General features: G+C 41.2%; 1 protein-coding gene across 2 annotated transcripts in view; it reads left to right on the top strand.

Annotated features, from left to right (window-relative positions):
* Kif11 (kinesin family member 11) overlaps positions 1-12,909 on the top strand; it is a 56,277-nt gene that overhangs the window by 15,535 nt on the left and 27,833 nt on the right. For both annotated transcript variants that reach the window (XM_090346246.1, XM_090346245.1), the window contains exons 2-9: positions 1,082-1,214; positions 1,444-1,541; positions 1,627-1,705; positions 3,400-3,585; positions 3,687-3,811; positions 8,087-8,177; positions 9,449-9,691; positions 10,734-10,829. In XM_090346246.1, coding sequence (XP_090202372.1) covers positions 1,212-1,214; positions 1,444-1,541; positions 1,627-1,705; positions 3,400-3,585; positions 3,687-3,811; positions 8,087-8,177; positions 9,449-9,691; positions 10,734-10,829 — 921 coding nt within the window. In that variant the 5' untranslated portion in view covers positions 1,082-1,211. The remainder of the gene's footprint in view (positions 1-1,081; positions 1,215-1,443; positions 1,542-1,626; positions 1,706-3,399; positions 3,586-3,686; positions 3,812-8,086; positions 8,178-9,448; positions 9,692-10,733; positions 10,830-12,909) is intronic.

The following is a 12,909-nucleotide window of genomic DNA, read 5'->3' as shown; positions in this document are numbered from 1 at the left end:
TTAATTTGTAGTGAAAAAAAGTATGTTTTTTGCTTTGTCTTGCTTTTTGCCAGTCCTGGGGCTTGAACTCAAGGCCTGAGCACTGTCCTTGGGCCTTCTCAAGGCTAGCACTGCTACTACTTGAGCCATAGCGCTACTTCTGGCTTTTATGTATGTGTTACTGAAGAATTGAACCCAGGTCTTTGTGCATACTAGGCAAGCACTCTGCCACTAGACCACATTTCCAACAACTTTTAACTAGGTCAACCTTCTGGCCCACAGCACTGCTTTGGATCCTTTTTGTTTATGTAGTACAGAGGAATCAAGTCCAGGGCTTTATGCATGCTAGGCATGCTACCACTAAGCCACATTCCCAGCCTAGAAACCATGTGCTTTTTGTTGTTGTTTGTTGTGGAACTTGAATTTTGAGTGAGACTGGTCATTGTCCCTGTGCTCTTCAGCTCAAGGCTACTGCCCTACCCTTGAGTCACAGCACCACTTCTGTGTCTCAGGTTCTTTAGTGCTGGGCTGGCTTTGAACCTCAATCCCCAGATCTCAGCCTCCTGAGTAGCTAGGATGACTAGTGAGCCATCACACCCAGCACCATGCACTTTCTAATTAGAAATGTCTGAGGAAAATAATGGATTTGAAATACTTTTTTTTTTTTTTTTTTTTTTTTGCCAGTCCTGGGCTTGAGCTCAGGGCCTGAGCACTGTCCTTGGACTTTCTCAAGGCTAGAGCTCTACCACTTGAGCCTCAGCACCACTTCTGGCTTTTTTGTATGTATGTGGTACCAAGGAATCGAACCTGGGTCTTCGCGCATGCTAGGCAAGCACTTTAACCACTAGGCCAAACTCCTGGACCCTTGAAATACTTTTTCTAGGAGTTTGATCATTTCTTTGTGTGATTTATATAAATTTCCTCCTTCTCAGTATTGACAACTTGAGTGCTATTCGTTTGGTGACTTAATTACGTGCAGGCAAGAGGTTAGTACAAGTCTTAGGCCCTAAGTTCAAGCCCCAGTACCAGCACACCGAAAAAGAAAATGCCATTGATAACCTGCGAAGAGTTCTTGAATAACCTTTGATATTTCTTTTTATAGGCCATTTAATTTGGCAGAGCGGAAAGCTAATGCCCATTCAGTAGTAGAATGCGATCATGTACGTAAAGAAGTTAGTGTGCGAACTGGAGGACTGACTGACAAGAGCTCAAGGAAAACATACACTTTTGATATGGTACTTAGCTTTGTTTTGTTGTTCTTTCTAGTTTTCCACTGATGTAAAGTAATCCTAATATATGTGTTTTCTTGGAAAATGGTGGCATATTCTTATATAAATTTCAATTGCCTCCTCAAGTTGTCAGATAGACAAAATTATTAAAATTAGTAATTTTTAGTTTTGTTTTAATTGGCTTACATTAGTTATGCATGTTTTCTTTATGACCTTTCTTTCTTTTTAATTGTAGGTTTTTGGAGCATCTACTAAACAGATTGATGTTTATCGCAGTGTTGTTTGTCCAATTCTGGATGAAGTTATTTTGGGCTATAATTGTACTATCTTTGCGTAAGAAAACACTATTTTTGAAATTGATGAAAAAGTTTAGATGTATGTATTTGTTTTGATTTAATGTTGCTGTTAATCTTGACAGGTATGGCCAAACTGGCACTGGAAAGACTTTTACAATGGAAGGTGAAAGGTCACCCAATGAAGCATTCACCTGGGAGGAGGTATTTGTTTATTTGTTTATTTATCTATTTGCCAGACCTGGGGCTTGAGCTTGGGGACTGGGCACTGTCCTTGAGCTTTTTTTGCTCAAGGCTAGCATTCTACCACTTGAACCTCAGTAACACTTCTGGCCTTTTTCGGTGTATGTGGTACCAAGTAATTGAACCCAGGGCTTCATGCATACAAGTTAAGCAATATACTGATAAACTACATTCCTGGACCTGGTATTTATTGTTTATAACATACTTTTATTTCTAGTGTGGCAAAACTACCTTATCAGTGACATACTTTATTACAAGTATGTCTTGAAATATAGATTAGAGATACCATGTCAAACATGAATTTAATGTAAACTGCTACTGTGTAAAATTAAGTACTTGAATACAGTTTCTTTTCGTCCTTCAAAATATCTTTTTTTTTTTTTTTTTGCCAGTCCTGGGCCTTGAACTCAGGGCCTGAGCACTGTCCTTGGGCTTTCTCAGTGTTAGGGCTCTACCACTTGAGTCATAGCACTAGTCCCAGCTTTTTTTTTTATGTATATGGTAGGTACCTGAACCCAGGTCTTTGTGCATGCTAGGCAAGCACTCTACCACTAGGCCAAACTCCTGGCCTCAGTCTTTCAAAATATTTTATGCTTTTCATTTGTCTGTCAAAAGAAACAGTTTATATCTTCTCTTTGACCTCTAGGGATTGCCAGAATCAGTGCCATTGTGCTTTGGACTATTAAGTAAAATGAGAGTTACTTAAACACTACCACTGTCACTCTAGGACTCCTAAGGTATTAACAGGCAGGTAGCATATATACTATGACTACAGGAGACAAAGAGATGATTTATGTCCCTGGTTGAATGATGCAAGGTTTCATTATGCTACTCGGAATGGTGCACAGTTTAAGCTATATCTCCACTTCTGGCTTTTTGTGTGCGTGTGTGTGGGGTACTTAATTAGAGATAAGAATATTGCAGACTTTGCTCCTCAGGCTGGTATCAAACTGTAATCCTCAGGTCTCAGCCTCCTGAGTAGGTAAGATTATTCGTTTAAGCTACCAGTGCATGGATAGGCTAGTTTGTTTGTTTGTTATTTAAACATGGCATGTAGCAGTCTCCTCGGATCTGTGGTGGGGGTGAGATGACGATTCTAGGACCCTTTCTTATACCAATATCCAAGGATGCTCAAGTTTTTATGTTTGGTCAGTGTAGTATTTGCCAATAATCTATGTATTCCTTTTCATGTACCTTATATCATCTCTAGATTACTTATACCTGACACAATGCAAATAATATGTAAATAGTTGTTTCACTGCCTTGTTTAGGGAATAATAACAAGGGAAAATAGTGACTCTGCAGATGAAGTGGGTTTTCTTTTTCCCGAATATTTTCGGTTTAAATATAATTGGGCCTGGTGTCACACAGAAGTAAGTATTGCCAGCCATCTACTCAAGAGGCTGGAGCAGGAGGTCACAATTTCAAGGCCAACCTGAGGAGCTTAGTGAGACCCTTTCTCATACTAGAAAAGATAAAAAGAGTTGGGGTAAAGCTTAGTGGGAGAATACTTAGCCAGCCAGCACAAGGTCCTGGGTTCAGTCCTCAGTATTGCAAACAAACAAAACTGGAGGTCCTTGTTAAATGTTTTAGCTGTTACAATGAATGTCATTTTAATCCTTGTTAAATTATATATAATTATTAATGTATTTTAGGATCCTTTGGCTGGTATAATCCCACGTACCCTTCACCAAATTTTTGAGAAACTAAGTGATAATGGTACTGAATTTTCAGTAAAGGTATCTCTATTGGAAATCTATAATGAAGAACTTTTTGATCTTCTTAATCCGTCTTCTGATGTGTCTGAGAGACTGCAGATGTTTGATGATCCCCGTAACAAGGTAACTGAGTTTTGAGAATGAAATGTTTCTAAATTTCTATGTGTGAATATTTTAGGAAAAAAGAAACCAATCTAATTGATGTTCTTTTGATACTTGGTCAGAGGGCAGTGATAATCAAAGGTTTAGAAGAAATTACAGTACACAACAAAGATGAAGTCTATCAAATTTTGGAGAAGGGGGCAGCGAAAAGGACAACTGCAGCAACTTTGATGAATGCATACTCCAGGTAAAAGCTACAGTCTTCCTTGGCTCTATTTTCCTTTTAAGTAAAAAACTGGCAATTTATGAGAAGTCAGGCTAGAGGCGGTACCTCATCCCTGCAGTCCTACCTACTTAAGAGGCCAAGTTCTGAGAGTCATGGTTCAGAGCCAGCCCAGGCACTAAAGTCTCTGAGACTCTTTTTTTTTTTTTTTTTTTTTTTTTGCCAGTCCTGGGCTTGAGCTCAGGGTGTGAGCACTGTCCTTGGACTTTCTCAAGGCTAGAGCTCTACCACTTGAGCCTCAGCACCACTTCCGGCTTTTTTTCTATATGTGGTACAGAGGAATCGAACCTGGGTCTTCATGCATGCTAGGCAAGCACTTTAACCACTAGGCCAAACTCCTGGCCCTCTGAGACTCTTATCTCCAATTAATCACCTGGAAATTGGAAGTGGTGCTGTGACTCAAGGGGTAGGATGGTAGGCTTGAGCTGAAGAGCTTAGGGATAACGCACAGGCTCAGAATTCAAGTCCTACGACTGACCAAAAAAAAAAAAAAAGAGAAGTCAGGTTGTGTGAGTCACCCTGTTGAGTCACATACTAAGATTTGGTGTTGGGGCCAGGAGTTTGGCCTAGTGGTAGAATGCTTGCCTAGCACACATGAAGACTCGGGTTCGGTTCCTTGGCACCACATACACAGAAAAAAAGCCGGAAATGGTGCTTAAGCTCAGCTGGTAGAGCTCTAGCCTTGAGAAGGTCCAAGGACAGGGCTTAGGCCCTGAGCTCAAGCCCAGGACTGGCCAAAAAAAAAAAAAAAAAAAAGATTTGATGTCTTGGATTTATAAAGAGAGTACCAATGTTGAAAGAATGTTGAAAGGACAACAATAAGTTGAATTATAACAAAAGTATTAAACTAACTTTTTAGGCAAAATACTTTATTTCAAAGCAATTATATTGACAGACATAGTGTTAGCATATCAATCCTAATACTGATGTTTTAGGCAAGAATATCATGACATCAAGTCTAGTCTGGGTTATATAAAAAGACCCTGTAGGGCCAGGAGCATGGCCTAGCCGTAGAATGCTTGCCTAGCATGCATGAAGCCCCGGGTTCGATTCATCTGTTCCACATACATGGAAAAAACTGGAAGTGGTGGCTGTGGCTCAAGGGTAGAGTGCTAACCTTGAGAAAGCCCAAGGACAGTGTTCCCTGAGTTCAAGCTTCAGGACGGGTAAAAAGAAGAAAAAAGAGACACTGTCAAAAACCAAAATAAGGAAATTGAATGAAATCACTCATGGGAGGCCAAATTAAAATGTGGTTACTCTAGTCAATTTTGAGATGGTGTGCACAGAGGCTAAGCTCTCCTACCTTATGAAGATAAGTTCTTTTTTATTTTGGAGAGGGGGGGGTCATGAGTCTGGGTGCTGTCCCTGAGCTCTTTTGCTCAAGTCTACCACCCTACCCCTTGAGCCACAGCCCCACTTCTGTTTTCTAGTGATTAATTAGAGATACAAGTCTCACGTTCTTTGGGTTCTTTAGTGCCAGGGCTGGCTTTGAACTGTGATCCTCAGATCTCAACCTCCTGAGTAGCTAGGATTACAGATGAGAGCCATTGCACCTGGTGCGCCTTTTTCTTTTAAGTAAACTTTAATAAACATCCCTTTTTTTTTTCTCCAGTACTGGGTCTTGAATAGTCTGGGTACTGTCCATTAGCTTTTTTTTTCCCCTCAAGGCTGGTGTTCTACCACTTTTTACTGGTTAATTGGAGGTAAGAATATCATGGATGTTGCTCTCTGATTAGTTTTAACCTCAATCTTCAGATCTCAGCCTCCTGAGTAGGAATTAAAGGTAAAAGCCACTAGGGCCCAGTATAAAGATTACTTTTTTTTTTTTTTTTTTTTTTTGCCAGGCTTGGGCTCAGGGCCTGAGCACTGTCCTTGGACTTTCTCAAGGCTAGAGCTCTACCACTTGAGCCTCAGCACCACTTCCAGCTTTTTTCTATGTATGTGGTACCGAGGAATCGAACCCGGCTATTCGTGCATGCTAGGCTAGCACTCTACAAACTACAAACTCCTCTACAAACTCCCGGCCTAAAGATTACTTTAAAAAAAAAAATTCTGGTTTGTCATGGGGCTAGAACTCTGGACCTAGGCACTGTCCCTGAGCTCTTCAGCTCAAGGCTGGTACTCGCTCTACCACTTTAAGCCACAGCACCACTTCTGGTTATCTGGTGGTTAATTGGAGGTAAGAGTCTTGGACTTTGTACTCGGTCTGGTTTTGAACTGTGATCCTCAGATCTCATACTTCAGAGTCTCTAGGATTACAGGTTTGAGCCACCAGCACCCAGCAAAGATCACTTTTTATCACCACGTGTGGTTAAGAAAAAGAAAAATTAACTCTTCCCAAATCAGATAAGATTTCTGTACCTATAATCACGGATTAGAAGTGGGTTGTTGTGTGTGTGTTTTCAAATGCATTCACATAGTTCAGGTTCTATTCAAACTTCTAATTTTCCTGCCTCACTCTTACAAGGGCTGCAATTATAGCATACATCACCATCCCTAGATTATATGATGAATGTTATGTCCCTGATTTATAAATCTAGTGGGAATTTATTTATTTTTGGGTGTAAGTGCTGGGGCTTGAACTCAGTGCCTGAGCTTTTTCTCAAGGCTAGCTCCGTACCATTTAAGTCACAATGTTACTTCTGACTTTTTCTGAGCAATTTATTAGAGATAAGAGTCTCAGACTTTTGCTGGCCAGTGTCTTACAGCTGTAATCCTAGCTACTCAGGAGGCTGAGACCTGAGGATCTCAGTTAAAAGCCAGCCCAGGCAGTAAAGAACTTGAGATTCTTTATCTCCAATAAACTTTTGGGGAGAAAAAAATTACCGGGAAGTGGGGCTGATGCTCCAGGGGTAGGGCAATAGCTTGGAGCTGAAGAGCTCAGGGACAGTGCCCAGGCCCAGAGTTCAAGCCCCATGACCCACAAAAAAAAAGAATAAAGAGTCTCAGGCCATTCTCCCCCTCCTCCCCCCGCCCAGTCCTGGGCTTGAGTCCAGGGCCTGAGCACTGTCCTTGGGTGTTCTCAAGCCTACAGCTCTACCACTTGAACCACAGCACCATTTCTGGCTTTTTTCTATGTATGTGGTACTGAAGAATCAAACCTGAGTCTTTGTGCATGCTAGGCAAGCACTCTACTAGGCCAAACTCCCGGTCTGAGTCTTAGGTCCTTTTGTGTCCCAGCTGGCTTTGAACCTTGATCCTCAGATCTCAGCCTCCTGACAAGAGCCACTGCAAGGCAAATACTGTTGATTCTTTCTCCTATTCAGGAGGAGTTACTCCTCTCCTCCCCTTCCCTCTTTTTCTACTTAACTAAAGATAAGAGTATTGCAGTTTTCTGCCATAGCTGTCTTTGAACTTTGGGTCTAGATCTCAACTTCCTCAGTAGCTAGAATTATCTACATAAGTCACTGTCACCAATTCCTTATTTCTGATTACATTTTCAAAGTAAAGAAATGTCCTTGTTCAAGGTTCAAAGCCAGCCCAGGCACAAAAGGACCTGAGACTCTAATCTCCAATTAACCCCTAGAAAAAGGGAAGTGGTGCTTGTCTCAAAGATAGGGCAGTAGCCTTGAGCTGAAGAGCTCAGGGACAGCACCCAGGCCCAGTTCAAGCCCCATGACCCACAAAAAGAAAGAAAGAAAGAAAGAAAGAAAGAAAGAAAGAGAAAGAAATGTCCTTGTGCATGGATAAAAGTTGACAGAGATGGGGAATAATCTGATGCTTGCCTGGTGCTTGAACTTCTGTTAATGGCACAGTGTTTTTTTTTGGGGGGGGGGTTATGGGGCTTAAACTAGGTCTGGACACTGTCCCTAAGCTCTTCAGCTCAAGGCTACCGCCCTACCCTTGAGCCAAGCCCCACTTCCCGTTTTCTAGGGGTTAATTAGAGTCTCAGGTTCTTTTGTGCCTGGGTTGGCTTTGAACCTTGATCTTCAGATCTCAGCCTCCTGAGTAGCTAGGATTACAGGAGTGAGCCACCATGCCTGGCAGGAACAGAGATTCTTTTATGGTAATTTTGAGCGGCTCCTTATTGGTATTTTCCCTGTAGGCAGCAAATCTAAGAAATCACAAACATAAGCATTGTTCCATCTGCTTTCTGTCTTATAAAGTTTTATTGATGTTTTCTGTCTGATAATTTCTTTCCTCTATGGATTTAGTTAGATCTTTCTTATTTTTGGTATTTTATAGGAGGTAAAAATGTTTTACATTATAATGAACGGGCAACCTGATCTTATTTTCTAGTCGTTCCCACTCAGTTTTTTCTGTTACAATACATATGAAAGAAACAACAATTGATGGAGAGGAGCTTGTAAAAATTGGGAAACTCAACTTGGTAAGCATCCACCTTAATTACCACTGTTTCCATCTTGTTCACCTCAGCAACTTGATGTCTTATACTTGTGAACACTATATATGTCAAATATATACATATATATATGTATATATATGTATATATTTGTGTGTTTGTGTCAGTGTCAGTCGTGGGGATTGTAGTCTGGGCCTGGGTACTGTCCCTGAGTTCTTCAGCTCAAAGCTACTGCCCTACCCCTTAAGCTACAGTGCCACTTTTTTTTTCTAATGGTTAATTGGAGATAAGTCTCAAGGTCTTTAGTGCCCGGGCTGTCTTTGAACTGCAATCTTTAGATCTTAGCCTCATGAGTAGCTAGGATTACAGGTGTGAGCCAGTGCCACTGCCCGGCTCTGAACACCATTTTTTTTTTTTTAATTTTTTTTTTATTGTAATTAGTAAAAGGGTTACATGATATTTGCCAGATAGAAGGTGCATTAATTCACATACATTGATACCCTTTCACATTGAACACCATTTTTGTAGTCACTTCACATTAGCTGTGTAGTGGAAGAAGAAATTTGTTAAAGAACATTTATTTTGGGGCCGGGAGTTTAGCCTAGTGGTAGAGTGCTTGCCTAGCATGCATGAAGACCCGGGTTTGATTCCTCAGTACCCCACATGCATAGCAAAAAAGCCAGAAGAGGCGCTGAGCCTCAAGTCGTAGAGTGCTAGTCTTGAGAAAGGCCAAGGACAGTGCTCAAGCCCTGAGCCCAAGCCCAGGACTGGCAAAAAAAAAAAAAAGAACATTTATTTTGTGCTGGGCTCTGGATTATAGGCTCCTGCCTATAGTCCTAGCTACTCAGGAGGCTGAGATCTGAGGATCATCGTTTGAAGCCAGCCCAGACAGTAAAGTCCATATGACTCTTATCCCCAATAAACTACCTAGAAAAAACCAAAAGTGTTGCTGTGGCCCAAGTGGTAGAGCACTAACTTTGAGCATGAAGAGGCTCAGGGATACTGCCCAGGCCCTGAGATCAAGCCCCAGGGCCAGCCCTCCCCCCTTTCCCCCTCACCCAGTATATAAATGTGTGTGTGTGTGTGTGTGTGTTTATTTTATTTTTTTTTATTTTTGTACTGGGGATCGAACCCAGGATGTTGCACTTGCTAGGCAAATGCTTTGCCACTGAGCTACATCCCAGCCCCATGTGGTTTGTTTTTTTTTTTTTTGCTGGTTACACTTGATAACTCATAAATAATATGAGATTGAAAATCTTTGGATCCAGTATGGTAACTTTTTATTTTTAAAATCAAAGGTTGATCTTGCAGGAAGTGAAAACATCGGTCGTTCTGGAGCTGTTGACAAGAGAGCTCGGGAAGCTGGAAATATCAATCAATCACTGTTGACTTTGGGGAGGGTCATTACTGCTCTTGTAGAAAGAACCCCTCATGTTCCTTACCGAGAGTCTAAACTAACTAGGATCCTTCAAGATTCCCTTGGGGGACGAACAAGAACATCTATAATCGCAACAATTTCTCCTGCATCTTTCAATCTGGAGGTAATCCTTTTGAAAGGAAGCTGCAAGAAAAGTAGCTATAATTTAGCTATAGAACATTTTGAAAGTTCATTTACTAGCTCCATTCAGGACATTGCATATAGACATATGCAATATGGAAGAGGAATCATTGAAAAACAGTTATTAATTTTCAGAGGCAAACTGTTTAACTTTTCCACACAAAATTACTAATTAAAAATAGAAAAGATAAAATTGAATAGAAGAGAGCTGGGAGTGTGGTCTAGTGGTAGAGTGCTTGCCTAGAATGCACTATATAGTAGCCATGGGTTTGATTCCTTGGTACTACATACACAGCATAAGCCAAAAGTGGTACTCTGGAGCTCAAGTGGTAGAGCACTAGCCTTGGGAAAGCCCAAGGACAGTGCCCAGGCCCTGACTAAATTCAAGCCTCAGGACTGGGGGTGTGTGGGGGGACACACAGATAAATAAGGAAGAAGTTGCTAAAAAAGGAAGGATGGAAGGATAAAAAGTTGCATGTTGGGCCAGGAGTTTGGCCTAGTGGTAGAGTGCTTACCTAGCAAGTACGAAAGCCTGGGTTCAATTCCTTGGTACCACATACATAGAAAAAAGCTGGAAGTTATGCTATGGCTCAAGTGGTAGAGCTCTAGCCTTGAGAAAAAAGTTGAAGGACAGTGCTTAGTCCCTAAGTTCAAGCCCCAGGACTGGCAAAAAAAAAAAGTTGCATATTGGGGCTGAGCATGGCCTAGTGGTAGAGTGCAAGCGTGCATTCACACAAAGCCTTGGGTTCAATTCCTCAGCACCACATATACAGTAAAAGCCAGAAGTGGTGCTGTGGCTCAAGTGGTAGAGCTCTAGCCTTGAGAAAGGTCAAGGACAGTGCTCAGGCCCTGAGTTCAAACCCCAGGACTCGGGGAAAAAAAAAGTGTTGCATATTATGATCTTGATGAATATGTTTTAAATCAAATATAGATATAAATGACCATTTGTAAGTTATGTGGTACTTTCTTGGTGGCTGAAGTATATTGCCCTCATAATGTTTTCAATAATTGATCTTTCATGACAGGAAACTCTGAGTACATTGGAATATGCCCATAGAGCAAAGAACATCATGAATAAGCCTGAGGTTAATCAAAAACTCACCAAAAAAGCTCTTATTAAGGTAACTGCAGATTTTTGTGGATCAATGTAATCTTGTTCTGCATGTGGAAAAAATAAATAGATCATTGTTGAAAAAGATTTGTTGATGGTCTAGGAATGTGGCCTAGTTGTAGAGTGCTTACCTAGCATGGATGAAGCTCTGGGTTTGATTCTTCTGTACCACATACACAGAAAAAGCCAGAAGTGATGCGGTGGCTCATATGGCAGAGCGCTACCCTTGAGCACAGAGAGGCTCAGCGACAGTACTCAGGCCCTAAGTTCAAGCCCCAGGACTGGCAAAAAGAAAAACAAAATTAAATTGTTTGTCGTGGGCTTTTGTTGAAATGGCATTTTTCTTTAGCCCAGCAAATGGTGCTTTTTTCTCCAATCTGATTATTATAAATATTATTGTTAATATTTTTCTTTCTTTAGTGCTGAAACTGAACCTAGATCCTTGAACATGTTAGGCTAAAGCCCTGTTATCACTAAGCTACATTCATAACCCTTTATGGTAGGCATTAAACTAGATTTAAACTAAAGCTTTTTTCTAGTACTAAAGTGTTGACTTAACTAGATTGCTAACTCAAGTGATACCTTGGCAAAATGTGCATTTAGTGAGTTACTAATTCTATTTAATTATTATCTTTTAGGTGAGATTTACATATTAACATAAACTTTGAATTAGATGATTTCTAATACATTTGTGTAGTTCTACAATGTAGCACAGTGTAGTTTTAGAATATTTTGTTGCAATAGCTACCTTTTGCTACTTGGTAATCATTCACTGGCAACTGATCTGTAGCTTGCTAGGCAGGTGCTAGACCACGTGAGCTACAAGCTTGAAATTTTTTGCTTTTATCTATTTGTGTTGCCCTGGAGCTTGAGTTTAGGGCCTAAATGCTGAGCTTTTTGGTTCTGGGTAAGTGTGTGTCCCCTCCCTCTCCCTCTTTTGGCTAGTCCTGGGGCTTGAACACAGTGCCTGGGTACTGTCCTTGAGTTTTCTCAAGGTTAGCACTCTACACTGGAACCACAGCACCACTTCCAGCTTTTTCTGTGTATGTGGTACCAAGGAATTGAACCCAGGGCTTTATGCATGCTAGGCAATCACTATACCATTAGACCATACTCCTGGTCCCAGTGCTTTGTCTCTTGAGTGACTTCCTTTTTGCTGGCTAATTGGAGATAAGAGTCTCATAAACTTTCCTGCCCAACACCAACACTGGCTTCAAACTGAGATCCTCACATCTCAGCCACCCCACAGCTAGCATTACAGTTATGAGCCACTGGTACCTGGTTTTGAAATTGGATAGGTTTCTTTCCTCCACCCGTTCCTGCTCTCCTTTGTCCTAGGGCCTGAACTCAGTGTCTGGGTGCTGTCCCTGAATCTCGTTTGCTTAAGGCTAGCTTTTTTTTTTTTTTTTTTGCCAGTCCTGGACTTGGGCTCAGGGCCTGATCACTGTCATTGCTATCACTGGTTTTTTTTCAAGGCTAGAGCTCAACCACCTGAGCCACAACAACACTTCTGGCTTTTTCCTATGTATGTGGTACCAAGGAATCAAACCAGGTCTTTGTGCATGCTAGGCAAGCACTCTACCACTAGGCTGAATTCCCGGCCCTCAAGGCTAGCATTCTTATCACTTGAGCCGGATCTCTATTTTTGGCTTTTGGAGATAGTTTATTGGAGATGAGAATCTTACACACTTTTCTGTTTGCTTTGAACTATGAACCTCAGATCTCAACTTCTTGAGTAGTTAGAATTACTAGTGCCCACCTGAAATTGAATTTTTTTTTTTAGTGCTAATCCTGGGGCTGGAACTTAGGCCTGGGCACTGTCCCTGAGCTTCTTTTGCTCAAGGTTAGTACTCTTACCACTTGAGCCACAGCACCACTTCTGGCTGTTTATATGGTACTGAGGAATTGAACCGAGGGCTTCATACATGCTAGGTGAGCATTCGACCATTAAGCCACATTTCTAGCCCCGAAATGTAATAGTTTTTAAAGGAAGTTTAAAGGAAATTTGAAGACTACTAAAAACTCCATGCAAGCTACTATTGATTTCAAAGTATAGTTAAGGAGCTGGGAGTTTGGCTTAGTGGTAGAGT

This window comes from Megascapheus bottae, chromosome 15 (genome assembly GCF_031878675.1).
Source record: "Megascapheus bottae isolate mThoBot1 chromosome 15, mThoBot2.hap1, whole genome shotgun sequence".
NCBI classification, from domain to species: Eukaryota; Metazoa; Chordata; class Mammalia; order Rodentia; family Geomyidae; genus Megascapheus; species Megascapheus bottae.
The sequence above is the reverse complement of the archived record's forward strand: the minus strand, read 5'-3'. Positions and strand labels throughout refer to the sequence as shown.